Source organism: Delphinus delphis, chromosome 4 (genome assembly GCF_949987515.2).
Source record: "Delphinus delphis chromosome 4, mDelDel1.2, whole genome shotgun sequence".
Lineage (NCBI taxonomy): Eukaryota > Metazoa > Chordata > Mammalia > Artiodactyla > Delphinidae > Delphinus > Delphinus delphis.
Window position 1 is genome coordinate 107,482,990 of NC_082686.1, and position 23,770 is coordinate 107,506,759.

The following is a 23,770-nucleotide window of genomic DNA, read 5'->3' on the forward strand; positions in this document are numbered from 1 at the left end:
CTCTGCACATTACAGATACAGCGCTTCAGCTGGTTATTAAACTACACAATTATTTGTGTAACCAGTTTGTATTTATTCATACTGTCTTTAGGAATATTAAGACAAACTTTGTCAAATGCCTTCATAAAGTCCATATGTTCTATGTCAACTACAGTTCCTGGATCTAGTGACTTTACACAAAATGGCATGGCAAGGTCTACGTGCTGGTTCTCTTCAAGAACATAAAATTGGCTCAAGGGTTAGTATTTGCTCTAGTATCTCCTCACAAATCACCTTTTTTTCTTTTTATAAATATATTTATTTTATTTACTTATTTTTGGTTGTGTTGGGTCTTCACTGCTGTGCACAGGCTTTCTCTAATTGTGGCGAGTGGGGGCTACTCTTCGTTGCGGTGCGTGGGCTTCTCATTGTGGTGGCTTCTCTTGTTATGGAGCACGGGCTCTAGGCACGCAGGCTTCAGTAGCTGCAGCACACAGGCTCCGTAGTTGTGGCTCGCAGGCTCCAGAGCACAGGCTCAGTAGTTGTGGCACATGGGCTTAGTTGCTCTATGGCATGTGGGATCTTCCTGGACCAGGGCTCGAACCTGTGTCCCCTGCATTGGCAGGTGGATTCTCAACCACTGAACCACCAGGGAAGCCCACAAATCACCCTTTAATATTATATTCTAGAATCCTGTCTGGGAGTTCACTGGTTGTAATTTATGGTCATTCTATACATGGAATGGTATTTGTACACTATCCTCTTACTCTCTACGCATTCTCAAAGATCATCAAGAGTGGCTTTGCAATCCCACTGAAAGGTACTATCAGTCCCCAGGAATATAATTCATCCAGGTCAAGAGACCTGAACTAATGCAGAGAATAAGGGTATTTTCTTACAGTCCCTTTGCCCATCATGAGTTTTGGTTCCTTCTCATCAATTTGAAAATTACATTCTTACTCTAAGGAAATTTCATCCTTAACCTATTAATCACAGTTCTTTCCCTGCTCCTGGGAAAGTGCCATATCCTTATTTTAAATAAAACTCTTGCTGGATGGAGCTTATGCAGCCTGATGTACAAAATACAAACAGTATAAACTTCACAATTGTGAAAGCTATCAAAATGTTATTACACCATAGCAATCATGGTGGGGAAAGCTGAAAATAAGTGAAATATACATTTTGTAGAACAGGTCTTCTAAAAGTTCAGGAAAGGAAGCCAAAACATGATACTCATTATGATCTAGGAAACAAGACAAATTATAAAGTAATAGGTCCATAGGAGTAGACTCTATACTTCACTTAGTACAACCTGAATCACTGTGTAAAACAAATATACTGAACAAAAGTTTTCAATGCTATTAAATTGTAAATAGTTTTCTGTAAGTAAAACTGCAACAGGAAAATATAATAACGCTTTCAAATTCTTTGTATCTACATAGGCTAATTACTTAGGACGTTTCTGTGAAACTTGAGAAGATATGAAATACTAAAATTATGTTCCCAGATGAGGTAAGTAAAACTTAGATGTTTTTTGTGAAATATAATGTGTGCTTCATTCTTATAACTAGGTGGTATATCATCTCGTTGTGTAAGTAAAATAAGAACATGCTGTCATTCTTGAGAAAAGAGCTATCATTAGCAGGATGCTTTTGCTTTTTACAAGATGCACTTTGGAGGAGGCATCAACAAATGCAGTATTTTAAACAAATGCAGAGCCATTTGAAAATAAATTGTAAAATAAACTTCTCAAATGTAGTATCTATACTTTTAAAATTATAGTTATTTAAATATAAAAATGATGCAAAATTTTTAAAAGGTTAAATTAGGCTTCAGATCCTTTTCAAAACTCCTGTCTGTGCTTCAACTGGAAAAAGCACTCAGTAACCTCCTGCTGTGCAAGCGAAGCATTCTCTGATCCAAAAATTGTTCTTCCTTCCTTTCCCCACCCATCCCATGCTTTTTGTGCTTGCGTAAGGAGGAAAGAAACAGAGAAGCTATTCCACTGCTGTAAAAATGACAGCAGTATAAAATGTTGACCTTTCGAAGAAGTTTTACATTTAAAAAAAAATGCCTTTACTCAAAACAATGAGTGTCTACCTAGTGTATTTCATTCAGATTGGGAGAAACATTTTGAGGCAGGACAGTGGACCTTCTGAGTCATTAGCAACACAGACCACCTGACCATTTCATAAGGCCATCAAGACCCTTCCTTTCAATAAGTCAACTGGCTGCACCACCAATTTAAAAATCAATTTGGTAAAGACCATCTACCCAAAACCCCTAAACCTACATTCCCAGCAATATGGGTTTTTTTAGATACAGACAGTATTCTTCTCAAATTTATATGAAAAGGCAAAGGAACTAAAAAAGCTACAACTGTCTTGAAAAAGGATAAAATGGGATAAGCATTTTACCTGATTTCAAGCCATACTATTATATACTAATAAACACTGTGTAGTATTTGTCAAAGGATAGATGCATAGATCAATGGAATAGAATAGAGAACCCAGAAATAGATCTGTATAAATATGCCAAACTGATTTTTGGCAGAGGTGTAAAAGAGCAATTCAGTAAAGGAAAAATAGCCTTCTCAGCAAATGGTCCTGGAACAATTAGATATCCATAGGTTTAAAAAAAAATTAAAAAAGGACCTCAACCTAAACCTCACACCCCATACAAAAATTAACTTACAGTGGGTCATGGACTAAAATGTAAAACATAAAAATTTGATTTCAGAAGAAAAAAGCTTAGGAGGAAATCCTCAGGATCTAAACTAGGGAAATAGTTTTTACACTTGATACCAAAAGCATGAACCATAAAAGGAAAAATTGATAACCTGAATTCCACCAAAATTTAAAACTTTTGCCCTGTAAAGAGAATGAAATGACAAGCTACAGACTGGGAAAAAATATTTGCAAGCCACATATCTGACAAAGGACTAGTATCTAGATTATATAAAGAATTCTCAAAACTCAACAGTTTAAAAAACATCCAATCAGAAAATGGTCAAAAGACATGAAGAGACATCTCACCTAAAAATATACACAGATGATGGGACTTCCCTGGTGACACAGTGGTTAAGAATCCACCTGCCAATGCAGGGGACATGGGTTCAATCCCTGGTCTGGGAAGATCCCACATGCTACGGAGCAACTAAGCCCATGCACCACAACTACTGAGCTTGCGCTCTAGAGCCCGCGAGCCACAAATACTGAGCTCATGCGCCACAACTACTGAAGCCCGTGTGCCTAGAGCCCAGACTCCACAACAAAAGAAGACACTGCAGTGAGAAGTCCATGCATGGCAACTAGAGAAAAGCCCGCGCGCAGCAACGAAACCCCAATGCAGACCAAAAAAAAAAAAATTTTTTTAATTAAAAATTTAAAAAAAGGACTTCCCTGGTGGTTGGGAATCTGCCTGCCAATGCAGGGGACACGGGTTCAGGCCCTGGTCTGGGAAGACCCCACATGCCGTGGAGCAACTAAGACTGTGTGCCACAACGGTCTCTAGAGCCCACGTGCCACAACTATTGAAGCCCGCGTGCCTAGAGCCCGTGCTCTGCAACAAGAGAAGCTCACCACAATAAGAAGTCCACGCACCACAACGAAGAGTAGCCCCCGCTCAATGCAACTAGAGAAAAGCCCGCGCACTGTAACAAAGACCAACACAGCCAAAAATAAAATTAAAAAGAATTTTAAAAAATAATAAAAAAATAAATAAAAATTTAAAAAATTAAAATTAAACAAAAAGATACACAGATGCCAAATAACCACATGAAAAGATATTCAATATCATTAGCCATTAGGAAAATGCAAATTAAAACTTTAATGAGCTATCACTTCACACCTATCAGAAAGGTTATAATAAAAACTAATGACAGTGGTACAATATATTTAAAGTTATAAAAGGGAAAAACCTACAATGAAGAATACTCTACCCAGCAAGACACTCATTCAGATTTGATGGAGAGATCAAAAGCTTTACAGACAAGCAAAAGCTAAAAGAGTTCAGCACTACCAAACCAGCTTTACAAGAAATGTTAACAGGATTTCCATAAGCAAAAAAAAAAGGCCACAACTAGAAACATGAAAATTACAACAGGAAAAAAACTCAGGTAAACTCAGTAAATATAGAAAATCAACCAGGCACAAAGCTAGTAGGAAGGTTAAAAGACAAAAGTAATAAAATCATCTATACCCACAATAAGCAGTTAAGGGATACACAAAACAATCAGATGTAAAATACTATGTCAAAAAGAATAATCGGGCTTCCCTGGTGGCGCAGTGGTTGAGAGTCCGCCTGCCGATGCAGGGGACATGGGTTCGTGCCCCGGTCCGGGAAAATCCCACATGCCGCGGAGCGGCTGGGCCTGTGAGCCATGGCTACTGAGCCTGCACATCCGGAGCCTGTGCTCCGCAACGGGAGAGGCCACAACAGTGAGAGGCCCATGTACCGCAAAAAAAAAAAAAAGAATAATCATGAGGGGAGGAGAGTACAAATGCAAGGTTGTTAAAATACATTTGAAATTAAGAGATCAACAACTTAAAACAATCAAATATATATATATTGCTATATATAAATCTCATGATAACCACAAACCAAAAATCTATAATAGATACACAGACAAAAAAGAAAAAGGAATCCAAACATAGCACTAAAGACAGTCATCAAATCACAAGAAGAACAAAAGAAGAAGAAAGGAACAAAAAAGACCTTAAAAAAATTAACAAAATGGCAATAAGAACATACATATCAATATTACTTTAAGTGTAAATAGACTAAATGCTCCAATCAAAAGACATGGAGTGGCTGAATGGCAACAAAAACAAGACCCGTATATATGCTGCCTACAAGAGATTCACTTCAGATCTAAAGACACACACAGACAGAAAATGAAGGGATGGAAAAAGGTATTCATTGCAAATGGAAATCAAAAGAAAGCCAGGGTAGAAATACTTGCATCAAATAGACTTTAAAACAAAGAATGTTACAAGAGGCAAAGAAGGACATTACATAATGATCAAGGGCTTAATCCAAGAAGATGCAACAATCGCAAATATATAAGCACTTAACACAGGAGCATCTAAATACATAAAGCAAATACTAACAGATATAAGGGAGAAGTTGACAACAATACAATAATAGTAGGGGACTTTAACACCCCATTTACATCAATGGACAGATCATCCAAACAGAAAATTAATAAGGAAACACTGGCCTTAATGACACACTAGACCAGGTGAACTTAATAGATACACATAGAACATTCCATCAAAAAGCAGCAGAATACACATTCTTTTCAAATGCACGTGGAAAATTCTCCAGGATAGTTCATGTACAAGGCCACAAAACAAGCCTTGGTAAATTTAAGAAAACTGAAATCATATCAAGCATCTTTTCCAACCACAATGCTATGAGACTAGAAATCAACTACAAGAAAAATAAACTGTAAAAAACACAAACATGTGGAGGCTAAACAATATGCTACTAAACAAGCAATCGTTCACTGAAGAAATCAAAGAAGAAATTTTAAAATACATGGAGACAAAAGAAAATGAAAACACAACAATCCAAAATCTACAGGATACAGTAAAAAGGCAGTTCTAAGAGGGAAGTTTATAGCAATACAAGTTTACCTCAGGAAACAAGAAAAATCTCAAATAAACAATCTAACATTACACCTAAGGAAACTAGAAAAAGAAAAACAAACAAAACCCAAAGTTAGTGGAAGGAAAGAAATCATAAAGAACAGAGCAGAAACAAATTAAATAGAGACTTTAAAAAACAATAGAAAAGATCAATAAAACTAAGAGCTGGTTATTTGACAAGATAAACAAAATTGATAAACCTTCAGCCAGACTCACCAAGAAAAAAAGAGAAAGGACCCAAATCAATAAAATCAGAAATGAAAAAGGAGAAGTTACAACAGACACCATAGAAATACAAAGGATCATCAGAGACTACTAAGAACAACTGTATGCCAATACAATGGACAACCTAGAAGAAATGGACAAATTCCTAGAAATGTACAATCTCCAAAGAATGAACCAGGAAAAAATAAAAAATATGAACAGATCAACTACCAGTAATGAGACTGAATCAGTTTTTTAAAACTCTCAAAAAACAAAAGTCCAGGGCTTCCCTGGTGGCGCAGTGGTTGAGAGTCTGCCTGCTGATGCAGGGGACGCGGGTTCGTGCCCCGGTCCGGGAGGATCCCACATGCCGCTCCGCGGCTGGGCCCGTGAGCCATGGCTGCTGAGCCTGAGCGTCTGGAGCCTGTGCTCCACAATGGGAGAGGCCACAACAGTGAGAGGCCCACGTACCGCAAAAAAAAAAAAAAAAAAAAAAAGTCCAGGACCAGATAGCTTCACAGGTGAATTCTACCAAATATTTAGAGAAGAGTTAACACCTATCCTTCTCAAACTATTCCAAAAAATTGCAGAGGAATGAATGCTTCCAAATTCATTCTATGAGCCCAGCATAACCCTGATACTAAACCAAGACAAATATCACAAACCAAAAAAGAAACTACAGGCTAATATCATTAATGAACATAGATGCAAAAATGCTCAACCAAATATTAGCAAACTGAATCAAACAATACATTAAAAGGATCATATACCATAATCAAGTGGGATTTATCCCAGAGTTGCAAGGATTTTTCAATATCTGCAAATCAATCAATGTAATACACCACATTAACAAACTGAAGAATAAGAACCATATGATCATTTCAATAGATGCAGAAAAAGCTTTTGACAAAATCCAACACCGATTTATGGTAAAAACTCTCCAGAAAGTGGGCATAGAGGGAACATACCTCAACATAATAAAGGCCATATAAGACAAACCTACAGCTAACATCGTACTCAATGTGAAAAGCGGAAAGCATTTCCTCTAAGATCAGGAACAAGACAAAGATGCTCACTCTCACCATTTTTGTTCAACATAGTATTGGAAGTCTTAGCCACGGCTATTAGATAAGAAAAAGAAATAAAAGGAATTCTAACTGGAATGGAGGAAGTAAAACTGTCATGGCTTGCAGATGACACAATACTATAGATAGAAAATCCTAAGGATGCCACCAAAAAATTACTAGAGGTCATCAATGAATCTGGTAAAGTTGCAGGATACAAAATGAATGTGCAGAAATCTGTTGCATTTCTATACACTAACAATAAACTATCAGAAAGAGAAATTAAGAAAACAGTCACATCAAAAAGAATAAAATACCTAAGAATAAACCTACCCAAAGAGGTAAGGAAAACTATACAACACTTATAAAAGAAACTGACAATGACACAAACAGATGGAAAGATATACTGTGTTCATGGACTGGAAGAACTAATATTGTTAAAATGACCATACTACCAAAGGCAATCTGAAGATTCAATGTAATCCCTATTAAAATACTAATGGCATTTTTCACAGAACTAGAACAAATAATTTTAAAATTTGTATGGAAATACAAAAGACCCCCAATAGCCAGAACAATGTTGAGAAAGAACAGAGCTGGAAGTATCATGTTCCCTGACTTCAGACTATAATACAAAGCTACAGTAATCAAAACAGTATGATGCTGGCATAAAAACAGAAAAAATAGACACACAGATCATTGGAGCAGAACAGAGAGCCAGAAATAAACTAACACACCTATGGTCAATTAATCTACAACAAAGGAGACAACAATATATAATGGAGAAAAGATAGTCTCTTCAATAAGTGGTGCTGGGAAAACTGGACAGCTACATGTGAAAGAATGAAACTAGAACATTTTCTAACATCACATACAAAAATAAACTCAAACTGGATTAAAGACCTAAATGTAAGACCAGAAATCATAAAACTCCTAGAAGAAAACAGGTGGAACTCTCTTTGACATAAATTACAACAATAGTTTTTTGACCTTTCTCCTGAAGCAAAGGAAATAAAAGCAAAAATAAGCAAATGGGACATAATCAAACCTTTTGCACAGCAAAGGAAACCTCTGAAAAAACAAAAAGACAATCTACTGAATGGGAAAAATATTTGCAAATGATAATACTGATAAGGGGTTAATAATCAAAATATAAACAGCTCACACAACTCAATATCAAAAAAACCCCAAATAACTCAATTTAAAAATGGACATAAGACATGAATAAACCTTTTCCCATGGACAACAGGCACATGAAAAGATGCTCAACATTGTTAACCATTAAAGAAATGCAAATGAAAAACCACAAGGAGATATCATCTCACACCTGTCAGAATGGCTGTCATCATAAAGAACTCAAAAAATGTGGGCGAGGATGCAGAGAGGAAAAAACCCTCATACACTGTTGGTGGGAATGTAAATTGGTGCAGCCACTGTGGCAAACAGTATGGAAGTTTCTCAAAAAAAACTAAAAATACAACTACCATATGATCTAGCAATTCCACTCCTGGGTGCATATCCCAAAAAAATGAAAACACTAATTCAAAAAGATACATGCACCCCAATGTTCATAGCAGCATTACTTACAATAGCCACAAGATATGGAAACAACTTAAGTGTCCATCAACAGATGAATGGATAAAGAAGATGTGAATGGAATACTACTCAGCCTTTTTAAAAAGAATGAAATTTTGCCATCTGCAACGAACATGGATGGACTTGGCAGGTATTATGCTAAGTGAAATAAGTCAGACAAAGGCAAATATTGTATGATATCACTTATATGAGGAATCTAAAAAATACAACAAACTAGTGAATGTACCAAAAAGGAAAAATAATCACAGATAAAGAGAACAATCCAGTGGTTACCAGTGGGTAGAGGGAAAGGAAGACAGGCAAGATAGCGGTAGGGGATTAAGAGGTACAAACTACTATGTATAAAATAAATAAGCCACAAGGATATATTATACAGCACAGGGAATATAGCCAATATTTTACAGTAACTGTAAATGGAGTATAACCTCTAAAAATTGTGAATCTGTTGTACACCTGAAATTATATGATTTTGTACATTGACTATACCTCAATAAAAAAATTTTTTTAAACTAATGACAACATCAATGCTAAAGATGTAGAGAAACTGGATCACTCATACACTGCTGGTGAGGATGTAAAATGTTATAGCCCTCTGGAAAAGTTTGGCACTGTTTTGTAATTGTACTTGGGCATTTATCACAGGAAAATAAAAACATATGTTCACATAAAAACCTATACACGAATATTTATAGCAGCTTTATGCATAATAGCCAAAAACTGGAAAAAATTCAGATGTTCTTCAACAGGTTAAACAAATTGTACTACATTCATACCATGGAATGCTACTCAGCAATAAAAAGGAATAAACTACAGATAAACACAACAACAATATGTATAAAACTCCAGAGAATTACAGCTGAGAGAAAAAAAGTAATCTCAAAGACTACATATTGCATGATTCCATTTTTATAACATTCTTGAAACGACAAAATTATTGGAGACCAGATCAATGGTTCCCAAGGGTCATGAATTGGAAGAGGGAGAGTGGAGGTGTGTAAAAGGGGAGGCTGAGGTGAATGCAGCTATAAAAGGGTAACATGAGGAATCTTTGTTGTGACAGAATCCTTAACTGTGTAAATGTCGATATCCTGGTTGTGATATTATAGTATAGTTTTGCCAGGTGTTACCACTGGAGGAAGCTGGGGAAAGGGTACATGAGATCTCTTGGTATCATTTCTCACAACTGCTTGTGAGTCTACAATGATCTCAAAATAAAAAGTTTGATTTAAAAATAATAGAATACTGTAGGAGATTTAACACCCCACTTTTCATCAAAGGATAGATCATCCAGAGAATCAACAAGGAAACACAGGCCTTAAATGATACATTAGACCAGATGGCCTTAATTGATATTTATACAGCATTCTATCCAAAAGCAGCCAGAATACACATTCTTCTCAAGTGCACACAGAACGTTCTCCAAGACTGACCACATGCTGGGCCACAAAGCAGGCCTTGGTAAATTTAAGAAAATTGAAATCATATCAAGCACCTTTTCCAACCACAACACTATGAGATTAGGAATAAACTACAAGAAAAAAACAAAGTAAAAAACACAAACACGTGGAGGCTAAACAATATGCTACTAAACAACCAATGGATCACTGAAGAAATCAAAGAGGATATTAAAAAATATCTAGAGACAAATGAAAATGAAGGCACAACGATCCAAAACCTATGGGATACAGCAAAAGCAGTTCTAAGAGGGAAGTTTATAGCAATAAAATCTTACCTCAGGAAACAAGAAAAATCTCAAATAAATGACCTAACCTTACACCTGAAGCAATGAGAGAAAGAAGAAGAAACAAAACCTAAAGTTATAGAAGTAAAGAAATCATAAAGATCAGAGGAGAAATAAATGAAATAGAGACAAAGAAAACAACAACAAAGATCAATGAAACTAAAAGATGGTTCTTTGAAAGATAAACAAAATGATAAACCTTTAGCAAGACTCATCAAGGAAAAAAAGGGAGAGGACTCAAATCAGTAAAATTAGAAATGAAAAAGGAAAAATTACAAGCGACACCACAGAAATAAAAAGTATCATAAAAAACTACAAGCAACTGTATGCAAATAAAATGGACAACCTGGAAGAAATGGACAAATTCTTAGAAAGGTACAAGCTCCCAAGACTGAACCAGGAAGAAACAGAAAATATGAAGAGACCAATCACAAGTAATGAAATTGAAACTGTGATTAAAAAACTCCCAACAAACAAAAGTCCAGGACCTGATGGCTTCACAGGTAAATTCTATCGAATATTTAGAGAACGGCTAACAACTAGCCTTCTGAAACTGTTCCAAAAAATTGTAGAGGAAGGAACACTCCCATACTCATTCTATGAGGCCACCATCACCCGGATTACAAAACCAGACAAAGATACCACAAAAAAAGAAATTACAGGCCAATATCACTGATGAACATAGATGCAAAAATCCTCAACAAAATACTAGCAATCTGAAACCAACAATACATTAAAAAGATCATACACCATGATCAAGTGGGATTTATCCCAGGGATGGAAGGATTTTTCAATATCTGCAAATCAATCAGTGTGATACACCACTGTAACAAATTGAAGAATAAAAACCATATGATCATCTCAACTGATGCAGAAAAGGCTTCTGACAAGATTCAACACCCAGTTATGATAAAAACTCTCCAGAAAGTGGGCATAAAGGGAACATACCTTAACATAATAAAGGCCATATATGACAAACCTACAGCTAACATCATAGTCAACAGTGAAAATCTGAAAACATTTCCTCTAAGATCAGGAACAAGACAAGGATGTCCACTCTTGTCACTATTATTCAACAGTTTTGGAAGTCCTAGCCATGGCAAACAGAGAAGAAAAAGAAATAAAAGGAATCCAAATTGGAAAAGAAGTTAAACTGTCACTATTTGCAGATGACATGATATTATACATAGAAAATCCTAAAGATGCTCCCAGAAAACTATTATAGCTCATCAATGAATCTGGTAAAGTTGCAGGTTACAAAATTAAGACACATAGCTCCCGGGAAGATGGTGGAAGAGTAAGACGCAGAGATCATCTTCCTCCCCACAGATACACCAGAAATACATCTACACGTGGAACAACTCCTACAGAACACCTACTGAATGCTGGCAGAAGACCTCAGACCTCCCAAAAGGCAAGAAGCCCCCCATGTACCTGGGTAGGGCAAAAGAAAAAAGAATAAACAGAGACAAAAGAATAGGGACAGGACCTGCACCAGTGGGGGGGAACTGTGAAGGAGGAAAGGTTTCCACACACTAGAAGCCCCTTCGCACGCAGCGAAGGGGGGAAGCTTCGGAGCCCCGGAGGAGAGCACAGCAACAGGGGTGCGGAGGGCAAAGCGGAGAGATTCCCGCACAGAGGATCAGGGCCGACCGTCACTCACCCGCTCGAGAGGCTTGTCTGCTCACCTGCCGGGGTGGGCGGGGCAGGGAGTTGAGGCTCGGGCTTCGGTCGGAGCGCTGGGAGAGGACTAGGGTTGGCGGCGTGAACACAGCCTACAGGGGGATGGTGCATCACGGCTAGCCGGGAGGGAGTCAGGGGGAAAGTCTGGACCTGCCGAAGAGGCAAGAGACTTTTTCTTCCCTCTTTGTTTCCTGGTGCGCGAGGAGAGGGGATTAAGAGCGCCGCTTAAAGGAGCTCCAGAGACGGGCACGAGCCACAGCTAAAAAGCGCAGACCCGAGACGGGCATAAGACACTAAGGCTGTTGCTGCCGCCACCAAGAAACCTGTGTGCGAGCACAGGTCACTATCCACACCCGCCTCTGGGGAGCCTGTGCAGCCCGCCACTGCCAGGGTCCCGGGATCCAGGGACAACCCCCCCAGGAGAACGCACAGCGCGCCTCAGGCTGGTACAACAACATGCCAGCCTCTACCGCCGCAGGCTCGCCCCGCACTCCGTGCCCCTCCCTCCCCTCGGCCTGAGTGAGCCAGAGCCCCCGAATCAGCGGCTCCTTTAACCCCGTCCTGTCTGAGCGAAGAACAGACGCCCTCCGGTGACCTACACGCAGAGGCGGGGCCAAATACAAAGCTGAGCCCCTGGGAGCTGTGAGAACAAAGATGAGAAAGGGAAATCTCTCCCAGCAGCCTCAGGAGCAGCGGATTAAAGCTCCACAATCAACTTGATGTACCCTGCATCTGTGGAATAAATGAATAGACAACGAATCATCCCAAATTGAGGAGGTGGACTTTGAGAGCAAGATTTATGATTTTTTCCCCTTTTCCTCTTTTTGTGAGTGTGTATGTGTATGCTTCTGTGTGAGATTTTGTCTGTATAGCTTTGCTTCCACCATTTGTCCTAGGGTTCTATCCGTCCGTTTTTGTTTGTTTGGTTTGTTTTGTTTTCTTAATATTTTTTTATTTTAATAACTTTATTGTATTTTTATCTTATTTTATTTTATCTTCTTTCTTTCTTTATTTTTTACCTTCCTTCCCTCCTTCCTTCCTTCCTCCCTCCCTCCCTATTTTCTTTCTTTCTTTCTTTCTTCTTCTACTAATTCTTTTTTTCTACTTTTTCTCCCTTTTATTCTGAGCCGTGTGGATGAAAGTCTCTTGGTGCTGGAGTCAGGAGTCAGTGCTGTGCCTCTGAGGTGGGAGAGCCAACTTCAGGACACTGGTCCACAGGAGACCTCCCAGCTCCACATAATATCAAACGGTGAAAATCTCCCAGAGATCTCCATCTCAACACCAGCACCCAGCTTCACTCAACGACCAGCAAGCTACAGTGCTGGACATCCTATGCCAAACAACTAGCAGGACAGGAACACAACCCCACACATTAGCAGAGAGGCTGCCTAAAATCATAACAAGTCCACAGACACCCCAAAACACACCACCAGACGTGGACCTGCCTACCAGAAAGACAAGATCCAGCCTCATCCACCAGAACACAGGCACTAGTCCGCTCCACCAGGAAGCCTACACAACCCACTGAACCAACGTTAGCCACTGGACAGACACCAAAAACAACGGGAACTACGAACCTTCAACCTGCAAAAAGGAGACCCCAAACACAGTAAGATAAGCAAAATGAGAAGACAGAAAAACACACAGCAGATGAAGGAGCAAATAAAAACCCACCAGACCTAATGAATGTAGAGGAAATAGACAGTCTACCTAAAAAAAATTCAGAATAATGATAGTAAAGATGATCCAAAATCTTGGAAATAGAATGGACAAAATGCAAAAAACATTTAACAAGGACCTAGAAGAACTAAAGATGAAACAAACAACGATGAACAACACAATAAATGAAATTAAAAATACTCTAGATGGGATCAATAGCAGAATAACTGAGGCAGAAGAACGGATAAGTGACCTGGAAGATAAAATAGTGGAAATAACTATTGCAGAGCAGAATAAAGAAAAAAGAATGAAAAGAACTGAAGACAGTCTCAGACACCTCTGGGACTACATTAATCGCATCAACATACGAATTATAGGGGTTCCAGAAGAAGAAGAGAAAAAGAAAAGGACTGAGAAAATATCTGAAGAGATTATAGTTGAAAACTTCCCTAATATGGGAGAGGATATAGTTAACCAAGTCCAGGAAGCACAGAGAGTCCCATACAGGATAAATCCAAGGAGAAATATGCCAAGACACATATTAATCAAACTGTCAAAAATTAAATACAAAGAAAACATATTAAAAGCAGCAAGGGAAAAAACGACAAATAACACACAAGGGAATCCCCATAAGGTTAACAGCTGATCTTTCAGCAGAAACTCTGCAAGCCAGAAGGGAGTGGCAGGACATATTTAAGAGATGAAGGAGAAAAACCTGCAACCAAGATTACTCTACCCAGTAAGGATCTCATTCAGATTTGATGGTGAAATTAAAACCTTTACAGACAAGCAAAAGCTGAGAGAGTTCAGCACCACCAAACCAGCTTTACAACAACTGCTAAAGGAACTTCTCTAGGCAAGAAACACAAGAGAAGGAAAAGACCTACAATAACGAACCCAAAACAATTAAGAAAAGGGAATAGGAACACACATATTGATAATTACCTTAAATGTAACTGGACTAAATGCTCCCACCAAAAGACACAGATTGGCTGAATGGATACAAAAACAAGACCCATATATATGCTGTCTACAAGAGACCCACTTCAGACCTAGAGACACATACAGACTGAAAGTAAGGGGATGGAAAAAGATATTTCATGCAAATGGAAACCAAAAGAAAGCTGGAGTAGCAATTCTCATATTAGACAAAATAGACTTTAAAATAAAGACTATTAGAAGAGACAAAGAAGGACACTACATAATGATCAAGGGATCGATCCAGAAGAAGATATAACAATTGTAAATATTTATGCACCCAACATAGGAGCACCTCAATACATAAGGCAAATACTAACAGCCATAAAAGGGGAAATCCACAGTGACACATTCATAGTAGGGGACTTTAACACCCCACTTTCACCAATGGACAGATCATCCAAAATGAAAATAAATAAGGAAACACAAGCTTTAAAAGATACATTAAACGAGATGGACTTAATTGATATTTATAGGACATTCCATCCAAAAACAACAGAATACACATTTTTCTCAAGTGCTCATGGAACATTCTCCAGGATAGATCATATCTTGGGTCACAAATCAAGCCTTGGTAAATTTAAGAAAATTGAAATCATATCAAGTATCTTTTCCAACCACAATGCTATGAGACTAGATATCAATTACAGGAGAAGATCTGTAAAAAATACAAACACATGGAGGCTAAACAATACACTACTTAATAACGAAGTGATCACTGAAGAAATCAAAGAGGAAATTAAAAAATACTTAGAAATAAATGACAATGGAGACACGACGACCCAAAATCTATGGGATGCAGCAAAAGCAGTTCTAGGAGGGAAGTTTATAGCAATACAATCCTAACTTAAGAAACAGGAAACATCTCGAATAAACAACCTAAACTTGCACCTAAAGCAATTAGAGAAAGAAGAACAAGAAAACCCCAAAGTTAGCAGAAGGAAAGAAATCATAAAAATCAGATCAGAAATAAATGAAAAGGAAATGAAGGAAATGAGAGCAAAGATCAATAAAACTAAAAGCTGGTTCTTTGAGAAGATAAACAAAATTGATAAACCATTAGCTAGACTCATCAAGAAAAAAGGGAGAAGACTCAAATCAATAGAATTAGAAATGAAAAAGGAGAAGTAACAACTGAAACTGCAGAAATACAGAAGATCATGAGAGATTAGTACAAGCAACTATATGCCAATAAAATGGACAACCTGGAAGAAATGGACAAATTCTTAGAAATGCACAACCTGCCAAGACTGAATCAGGAAGAAATAGAAAATATGAACAGACCAGTCACAAGCACTGAAATTGAAACTGTGATTAAAAAGCCCAGGACCAGATGGCTTCACAGGCAAATTCTATCAAACATTTAGAGAAGAGCTAACACCTATCCTTCTCAAACTCTTACAGAATATAGCAGAGGGAGGAACACTCCCAAACTCATTCTATGAGGCCACCAACATCTTGATATCAAAACCAGACAAAGATGTCACAAAGAAAGAAAACTACAGGCCAGTATCACTGATGAACATAGATGCAAAAATCCTCAACAAAATACTAGCAAACAGAATCCAACAGCACATTAAAAGGATCATACACCATGATCAAGTGGGGTTTATTCCAGGAATGCAAGGTTTCTTCAATATACACAAAACAATCAATGTGATAAACCATATTAACAAGTTGAAGGAGAAAAACCATATGATCATCTCAATAGATGCAGAGAAAGCTTTTGACAAAATTCAACACCCATTTATGATAAAAACCCTGCAGAAAGTAGGTATAGAGGGAACTATCCTCAACATAATAAAGGCCATATATCAGAAACCCACAGCCAACATTGTCCTCAATGGTGAAATATTGAAAGCATTTCCACAAAGATCAGGAACAAGACAAGGTTGCCCACTCTCACCACTCTTATTCAACATAGTTTTGGAAGTTTTAGCCCCAACAATCAGAGAAGAAAAGGAAATAAAAGGAATCCAAATCAGAAAAGAAGAAGTAAAGCTGGCACTGTTTGCAGATGACATGATACTATACATAGAGAATCCTAAAGATGCTACCAGAAAACTGCTAGAGCTAATCAATGAATTTCGTAAAGTAGCAGGATACAAAATTAATGTACAGCAATCTCTGGCATTCCTATACACTAATGATGAAAAATCTGAAAGTGAAATCAAGAAAACACTCCCATTTACCATTGCAACAAAAAGAATAAAATATCTAGGAATAAACCTACCTAAGGAGACAAAAGACCTGTATGCAGTAAATTATAAGACACTGCTGAAAGAAATTAAAGATGATACAAATAGATGGAGAGATATACCATGTTCTTGGATTGGAAGAATCAACATTGTGAAAATGACTCTACTACCCAAAGCAATCTACAGATTCAATGCAATCCCTATCAAACTTCCACTGGTATTTTTCACAGAACTAGAACAAAAAATTTCACAATTTCGGGGCTTCCCTGGTGGTGCAGTGGTTGAGAGTCCGCCTGCTGATGCAGGGGACATGGGTTTGTACCCCAGTCCAGGAAGATCCCACATGCCGCGGAGCGGCTAGGCCCGTGAGCCATGGCCGCTGAGACTGCGTGTCCAGAGGCTGTGCTCCACAACGGGAGAGGCCACAATGGTGAGAGGCCCGCGTACCACCAAAAAAAAAAAAAAAATTTCAAAATTTGTATGGAAACACAAAAGACCCTGAATAGCCAAAGCAATCTTGAGAACGAAAAACGGAGCTGGAGGAATCAGGCGCCCTGACTTCAGACTATACTACAAAGCTACAGTAATCAAGACAGTATGTTACTGGCACAGAAACAGAAAGATAGATCAATGGAACAGGATAGAGAGCCCAGAGATAAACCCACACACATATGGTCACCTTATCTTTGACAAAGGAGGCAGGAATGTACAGTGGAGAAAGGACAGCCTCTTCAATAAGTGGTGCTGGGAAAACTGGACAGGTACATGTAAAAGTATGAGATTAGATCACTCCCTAACACCATACACAAAAATAAGCTCAAAATGGATTAAAGACCTAAATGTAAGGCCAGAAACTATCAAACTCTTAGAGGAAAACATAGGCAGAACACTCTATGACATAAATCACAGCAAGATCCTTTCTGACCCACCTCCCAGAGAAATGGAAATAAAAACAAAAATAAACAAATGGGACCTAATGAAACTTCAAAGCTTTTGCACAGCAAAGGAAACCATAAACAAGACCAAAAGACAACCCTCAGAATGGGAGAAAATATTTGCAAATGAAGCAACCGACAAAGGATTAATCTCCAAAATTTAGAAGCAGCTCATGCAGCTCAATAACAAAAAAACAAAAAACCCAATCTAAACATGGGCAGAAGACCTAAATAGACATTTCTCCAAAGAAGATATACAGACTGCCAACAAATCCATGAAAGAATGCTCAACTTCATTAATCATTAGAGAAATGCAAATCAAAACTACAATGAGATATCATCTCACACCAGTCAGAATGGCCATCATCAAAAAATCTAGAAACAATAAATGCTGGAGAGGGTGTGGAGAAAAGGGAACCCTCTTGCACTGTTGGTGGGAATGTAAATTGATACAGCCACTGTGGAGAACAGTATGGAGTTTCCCTAAAAAACTACAAATAGAACTACCATATGACCCAGCAATCCCACTACTGGGCATATACCCTGAGAAAACCATAATTCAAAAAGAGTCATGTACCAAAATGTTCATTGCAGCTCTATTTACAATAGCCCAGAGATGGAAACAACGTAAGTGTCCATCATCAGATGAATGGATAAAGAAGATGTGGCGCATATATACAATGGAATATTACTCAGCCATAAAAATAAATGAAATTGAGCTATTTGTAATGAGGTGGATAGACCTAGAGTCTGTCATACAGAGTGAAGTAAGTCAGAAAGAGAAAGACAAATACCATATGCTAACACATATATATGAAATTTAAGAAAAAAAATGTCATGAAGAACCTAGGGGTAAGACAGAAATAAAGACACAGACCTACTAGAGAATGGACTTGAGGATATGGGGAGGGGGAAGGGCAAGCTGTGACAAAGCGAGAGAGAGGCATGGACATATATACACTACCAAACGTAAGGTAGACAGCTAGTGGGAAGCAGCCACATAGCACAGGGAGGTCAGCTCGGTGCTTTGTGACCGCCTGGGGCGGGGGATAGGGAGGGTGGGAGGGAGGGAGATAGATGCAAGAGGGAAGAGATATGGGAACATATGTATATGTATAACTGATTCACTTTGTTATAAAGCAGAAACTAACACACCATTGTAAAGCAATTATACTCCAATAAAGATGTAAAAAAAAAAATTAAACACAGAAATGTTGCATTCCTATACACTAACAACGAAAGATCAGAAAAAGAAACTCAAGAAACAATCCCATTTACCATCATATCAAAAAGAATAAAATACCAAGGAATAAAGCTACCTAAGGGAGACAAAAGACCTGTATTCAGAAAACTAGAACAATATAAGATGCTGATGAAAGAAATCGAAGATGACACAAACAGATGGAAAGATATACCATGTTCTTGGATTGGAAGAATCAATACTTTCAAAATGACTATACTACCCAAGGCAATCTACAGATTCAATGCAATCCCTACCAAATTACCAATGGCATTTTTCACAGAACTAGAACAAAAAATCTTAAAATTTGTATGGAGAAATGAAAGACCCCAAATAGCCAAAGCAATCTTGAGAAAGAAAAATGGAGCTGGAGGAATCAGGCTCCTTAACTTCAGACTATACTACAAAGCTATAGTCATCAAAACAGTACGGTACTGGCAGAAAAATAGAAATATAGATCAGTGGAACAGGACAGAACCCCAAGAAACAAACCCCTGCACCTACGGTCAATTAATCTACAACAAAGGAGGCAAGACTGTACAATGGAGGAAAGACAGTCTCTTCAATAAATGGTGCTAGGAAAACTGGACAGCCACATGTAAAAAAATGAAATTAGAACATTCTTTAACACCATACACATAAATAAACTCTAAATGGCTTAAAGACCTAAATGTGAGACTGGAGATTATAAAACTCTTAGAGGAGAACATAGGCAGAACACTCTCTGACATAAATCGCAGCAATATCTTTTTTGATCCATCTCCCAGAATAATGGAAATAAAAATAAACAAATGGGACCTAATTAAACTCAAAAGCTTTTGTACAGCAAAGGAAATCATAAACAAAACAAAAAGAAAACCCACATAACGGGAGAAAATATTTGCAAATGATGTGACTGACAAGGGATTAGTCTTCAAAATTTACAAACAGGTCATGCAGCTTAATATCATCAAAACAAACAACCCAATCAAAAAATGGGCAGAAGACCTAAATAGACATTTCTCTGAAGAAGACATACAGATGGCCAAGAAGCACATGAAAAGATGTTCAGCATCACCAATTATTAGAGGAATGCAAATCAAAACTACGAGATATTCCCTCACATCAGTCAAAACGGCTATCTTCAAAAAATTCACAAACAACAAATGCTGGAGAGGATGTGGAGAAAAGGGAACCCTCCTATACTGTTGGTGGGAATGTAAATTGGTACAACCACTATGGAGAACAGTAAGGAGGTTCCTTAAAAAACTAAAAATAGAGCTACCATATGATCCTGCAATCCCACTCCTGGGCAAATATATGGAGAAAAACATGGTTCTAAAGGATACACGCACCCCAATGTTCATTGAAGCACTGTTTACAATAGCCAAGACATGGAAGCAACCTAAATGTCCATTGACAGAGGAATGGATAAAGAAGATACGGTACATATATACAATGAAATATTATTCAGCCATTAAAAACAATGAAATAATTCCCTTTGCAGCAACATGGATGGACCTAGGGATTGTCATACTGAGTAAAGTAAGTCAGGCAGAGAAAGCGAGATATCTTATATCGGTTATATGCAGAATCTAAAAAGAACTGATACAAACTTATCTTATTTACAACACAGACTCACAGACTTAGAGAAGAACTTCTGGTTACCAGTTGGGAAGGTTAGGGGGAAGGGATAGTTAGGGAGTGTGGGATTGACATGTACACACTGCTATATTTAAAATGGATAACAACAAGGACTTACTGTATAACACAGGGAACTCTGCTCAGTATTATGTAACAACCTAAATGGGAAAAGAATTTGAAAAAGAATAGATACATGTATATGTATCACTGAAAAAAAAAATAATGTTGACAATAATGATAATGGTTTAAGGCTACATATATATATATATATATATATATATGCAAATCTGGGACTAAAATACCAGAGATTAATCCATAAAGAAATTTTATTGAGCAATTTTAAGAAACGTTGTTTTCATACACAAATTATACATGACACCCCTATGTTTCTTTCGTCATTAGTTTCAAAAGCACAATTGCTTAAAAAGACAACACATATACCTGCACACACAAACACACATCACTACTTTTCCAGGATGCTAGCACTAATGTTTCTAAGACAGTTTTCTCTTTTTTTCTCTACTTTAACTGAACACAAAATCTGACCCTAGCCACAGTGGCCCAAAATGACCTGGAAAATTAAGTTTATTTTTTCTGGCAATGACAATCTGTGCTTGGAAATATAAAACTGTTATTCTGAATAAATTTCAAAGTTCCAAAGTACTAAGATTACTTTACTGAAACAGGACAAAATGAGCTGTTACTGGTAGGGAAAGGGATTGTTATCCCAGAAAGAACAGTGTGCTCTCCAGACCTTGCTCTGTCACTTCTGTTTTGTAAAATAAATAACTCTGGTCTCTTTATTTTACTTTGTGTCCTGTGGTAATAAATATCTCCTGAAGCTAAAATCCTATTACAAGTGCTCATTTTGTCACCATTTAAAAAAAAAAAGAGGTCAGTTCTACTTTTGCAAAATAAGTGATTTTTCCACTGATTTGTTGAGGTTGTTCTGACTTCTGTGTATGTCTTCTAGCAAAAACAGCAAAAAAGAAAGTTATTCATTGCTTTTTTTCTAAAAAGAGGAGTCCATATGTCTCTGAGATAGGTGGACATTCAAGGGCGGAAGAGATATAGAATTATTACTTTGCTGATCTATAAATGTTGTTTTAGTTTTAAACTGTGGCAATAAAATCCCAAACACAGAACTATACTATCATTACAGGTACATTCTGCTTTCAGAATGCTAGATGAAAATTCTAGCAAAGCTACTGCTTATCGGAGGTCAGAGACAGGTAGGAGTCAGCTCAGTCTAGAGAGTAGATTTACAGATATGATCTAAGTACATATAGAAGTAAGCTGTGGAGTCTAGCAGCAAAGGGGATAAGTATGGTCTTGCCGTCCAGCCCATGGGCCTGTTTTACATTTTCTGCCAGTTGGGGAAATGGGAACCTGAAACATGTTTTATGCTCAATCAGAAATTGTGATAAAAAGCAAAAAGATTAGGGAGTGATAGTCAAAAGATTATCTTATTCTTTCTTCCCTAAGATGAGACTGGGCAGGGAGTGGGGGGCATGATTTAACAATCTTCGCTTTCTAATCAGACAATGGACTCTCTCACTAGAGCTTATTATCATCAGCATTCTTCTCCACACTTTTCCTTTGGTGGCCATCTCCTCCTGCCCCCCCCACACACATTTACTTTTTCTTGCAACTCTTTCTACTGCTACCTATTTTACTATTAGTAGTACAGTGTAGTACAGCCATTTTCATTTCCTTTATCACATATCTTTCATGTATTTCATCAACCATCCCATTTCCATATCATACAGCAAAAGTACAGAAAGAAATAAAGAGGAAAGACTCCCCTTCCCTTCCCTTCCTTGATTTCTACACTAACCTTCCTTGACTACACACAGAAAAAAAGGAAACACAGCAGGGCCTTCTCTAGAAAGAATAGCCAGCATAAAAACTAACATAAAAAGTTAACAAAAGAACAAGAAAAAAAAAGCCTTTGAAAGACCTCTCTGTCACTGTACACTGATCCACCCACCTCATGTCTTTTTCTATCCAATAAAGAACTGTAGCACAATTTCCAAGCCATTATGAAACACAAAGATTTGTTTTATCTGAATAATGAAATGGTTGTAATCTGAAGTACTCCTATTACTATTATAAGCTATATATCTATCTAACATGATTGTGTATAGAATGATGTACGCAAGCTGACTAAATAGATATACTGGCTGATCACTAGACAATTTAACCAGTTATATTACGGACAATCTAGAGGAATCAAATATAGGTAAGAAGTTATGGAAAACAAGTAACTGACATGCTCAGACTTAGCTTTAATAGGCTGTGGGATGCATGTACATATTTTTGGTTGCTTTATCATCAAGTACCCAAAACAGTGTCTGGCACATTATAGGCACTTGATCAATATTTGTTGTACAAATGTATCTAACTTAGGTCTGAAAAAGTGCAAAGCTGCACTTTATACTCTAAACATTTAGCAGGCCAAGGGCTACTATCAGCTCACTTGTCCAGGACCTTAGACAACTGAGCTGCTCCTGGCCTCCTCACCTCTCTGCACATATAGACAGCTGCCTGCCATTCAAGCTTTAAGAATATAACCATATTTATAAAATGCTTGGTTTTAGCGTTTTTAAACAATTTACTTAAACATTAAAAAAAAAACAAACGCATTCTTCAAGTCATAAAAACTCTGTTAAAATAAATACATACTCTTTCATGCATTTAAAACACTTATGTTGTTAAACATTCTGTAACCTGGCCAGTTTCTTCTCACCAGTAAGCTTTTGTTCTCTAGGCCCAGAATGCCCTATTCCCTGTCTGTCTCTAGAAATATTTAGCTTTCAGGGGCCAATTCCAGTTCTATCTCCTGCATAAAGATCCTCCCTTGACCATCCTAATACTCAGGGATTCCTCTCCCCACCTTCTCCATTTTCAGAGAAGATACTATCTTATGTGACATTTAAATCAAACACTATCTTTTAGAGGTTTTTTTTTTTTCATGTCATTATATATCTGCTTCCTGACAGATGACTGGTATCTGAGTATGGGTATTGTTTCTTGCAGATTGTTTTGTTTTGTTTCTTTTAATCTCTACCACACAGGCTAGTACACGGAAGTAACTGAGTTGAGGGAGAGATAGGACACTCCATGTCTTCAAACACATCTAGGCACCATTTCTCAGGTAAGCATAGCAGAGCTGAGTTCCCTCTGTGCTTACTCTCTCATACTTAAAAGGTGAAGCAA

At 37.7% G+C, this 23,770-nt stretch overlaps 1 protein-coding gene across 6 annotated transcripts in view; it reads right to left on the reverse strand.

Annotated features, from left to right (window-relative positions):
- The window catches only part of LEKR1 (leucine, glutamate and lysine rich 1), a 276,455-nt gene that overhangs the window by 238,683 nt on the left and 14,002 nt on the right, over positions 1 to 23,770 (reverse strand). For 2 of the 6 annotated variants that reach the window (XM_060011239.1, XM_060011238.1), the window contains one exon: positions 20,670 to 20,709. The exons of 3 other annotated variants lie outside the window; for them this stretch is intronic. In XM_060011239.1, the coding sequence (XP_059867222.1) occupies positions 20,670 to 20,709 (40 nt within the window). Of the gene's footprint in view, positions 1 to 20,669; positions 20,710 to 23,770 lie in introns of those variants that run through there. One more of the 6 variants, XM_060011244.1, reaches the window with a different exon arrangement.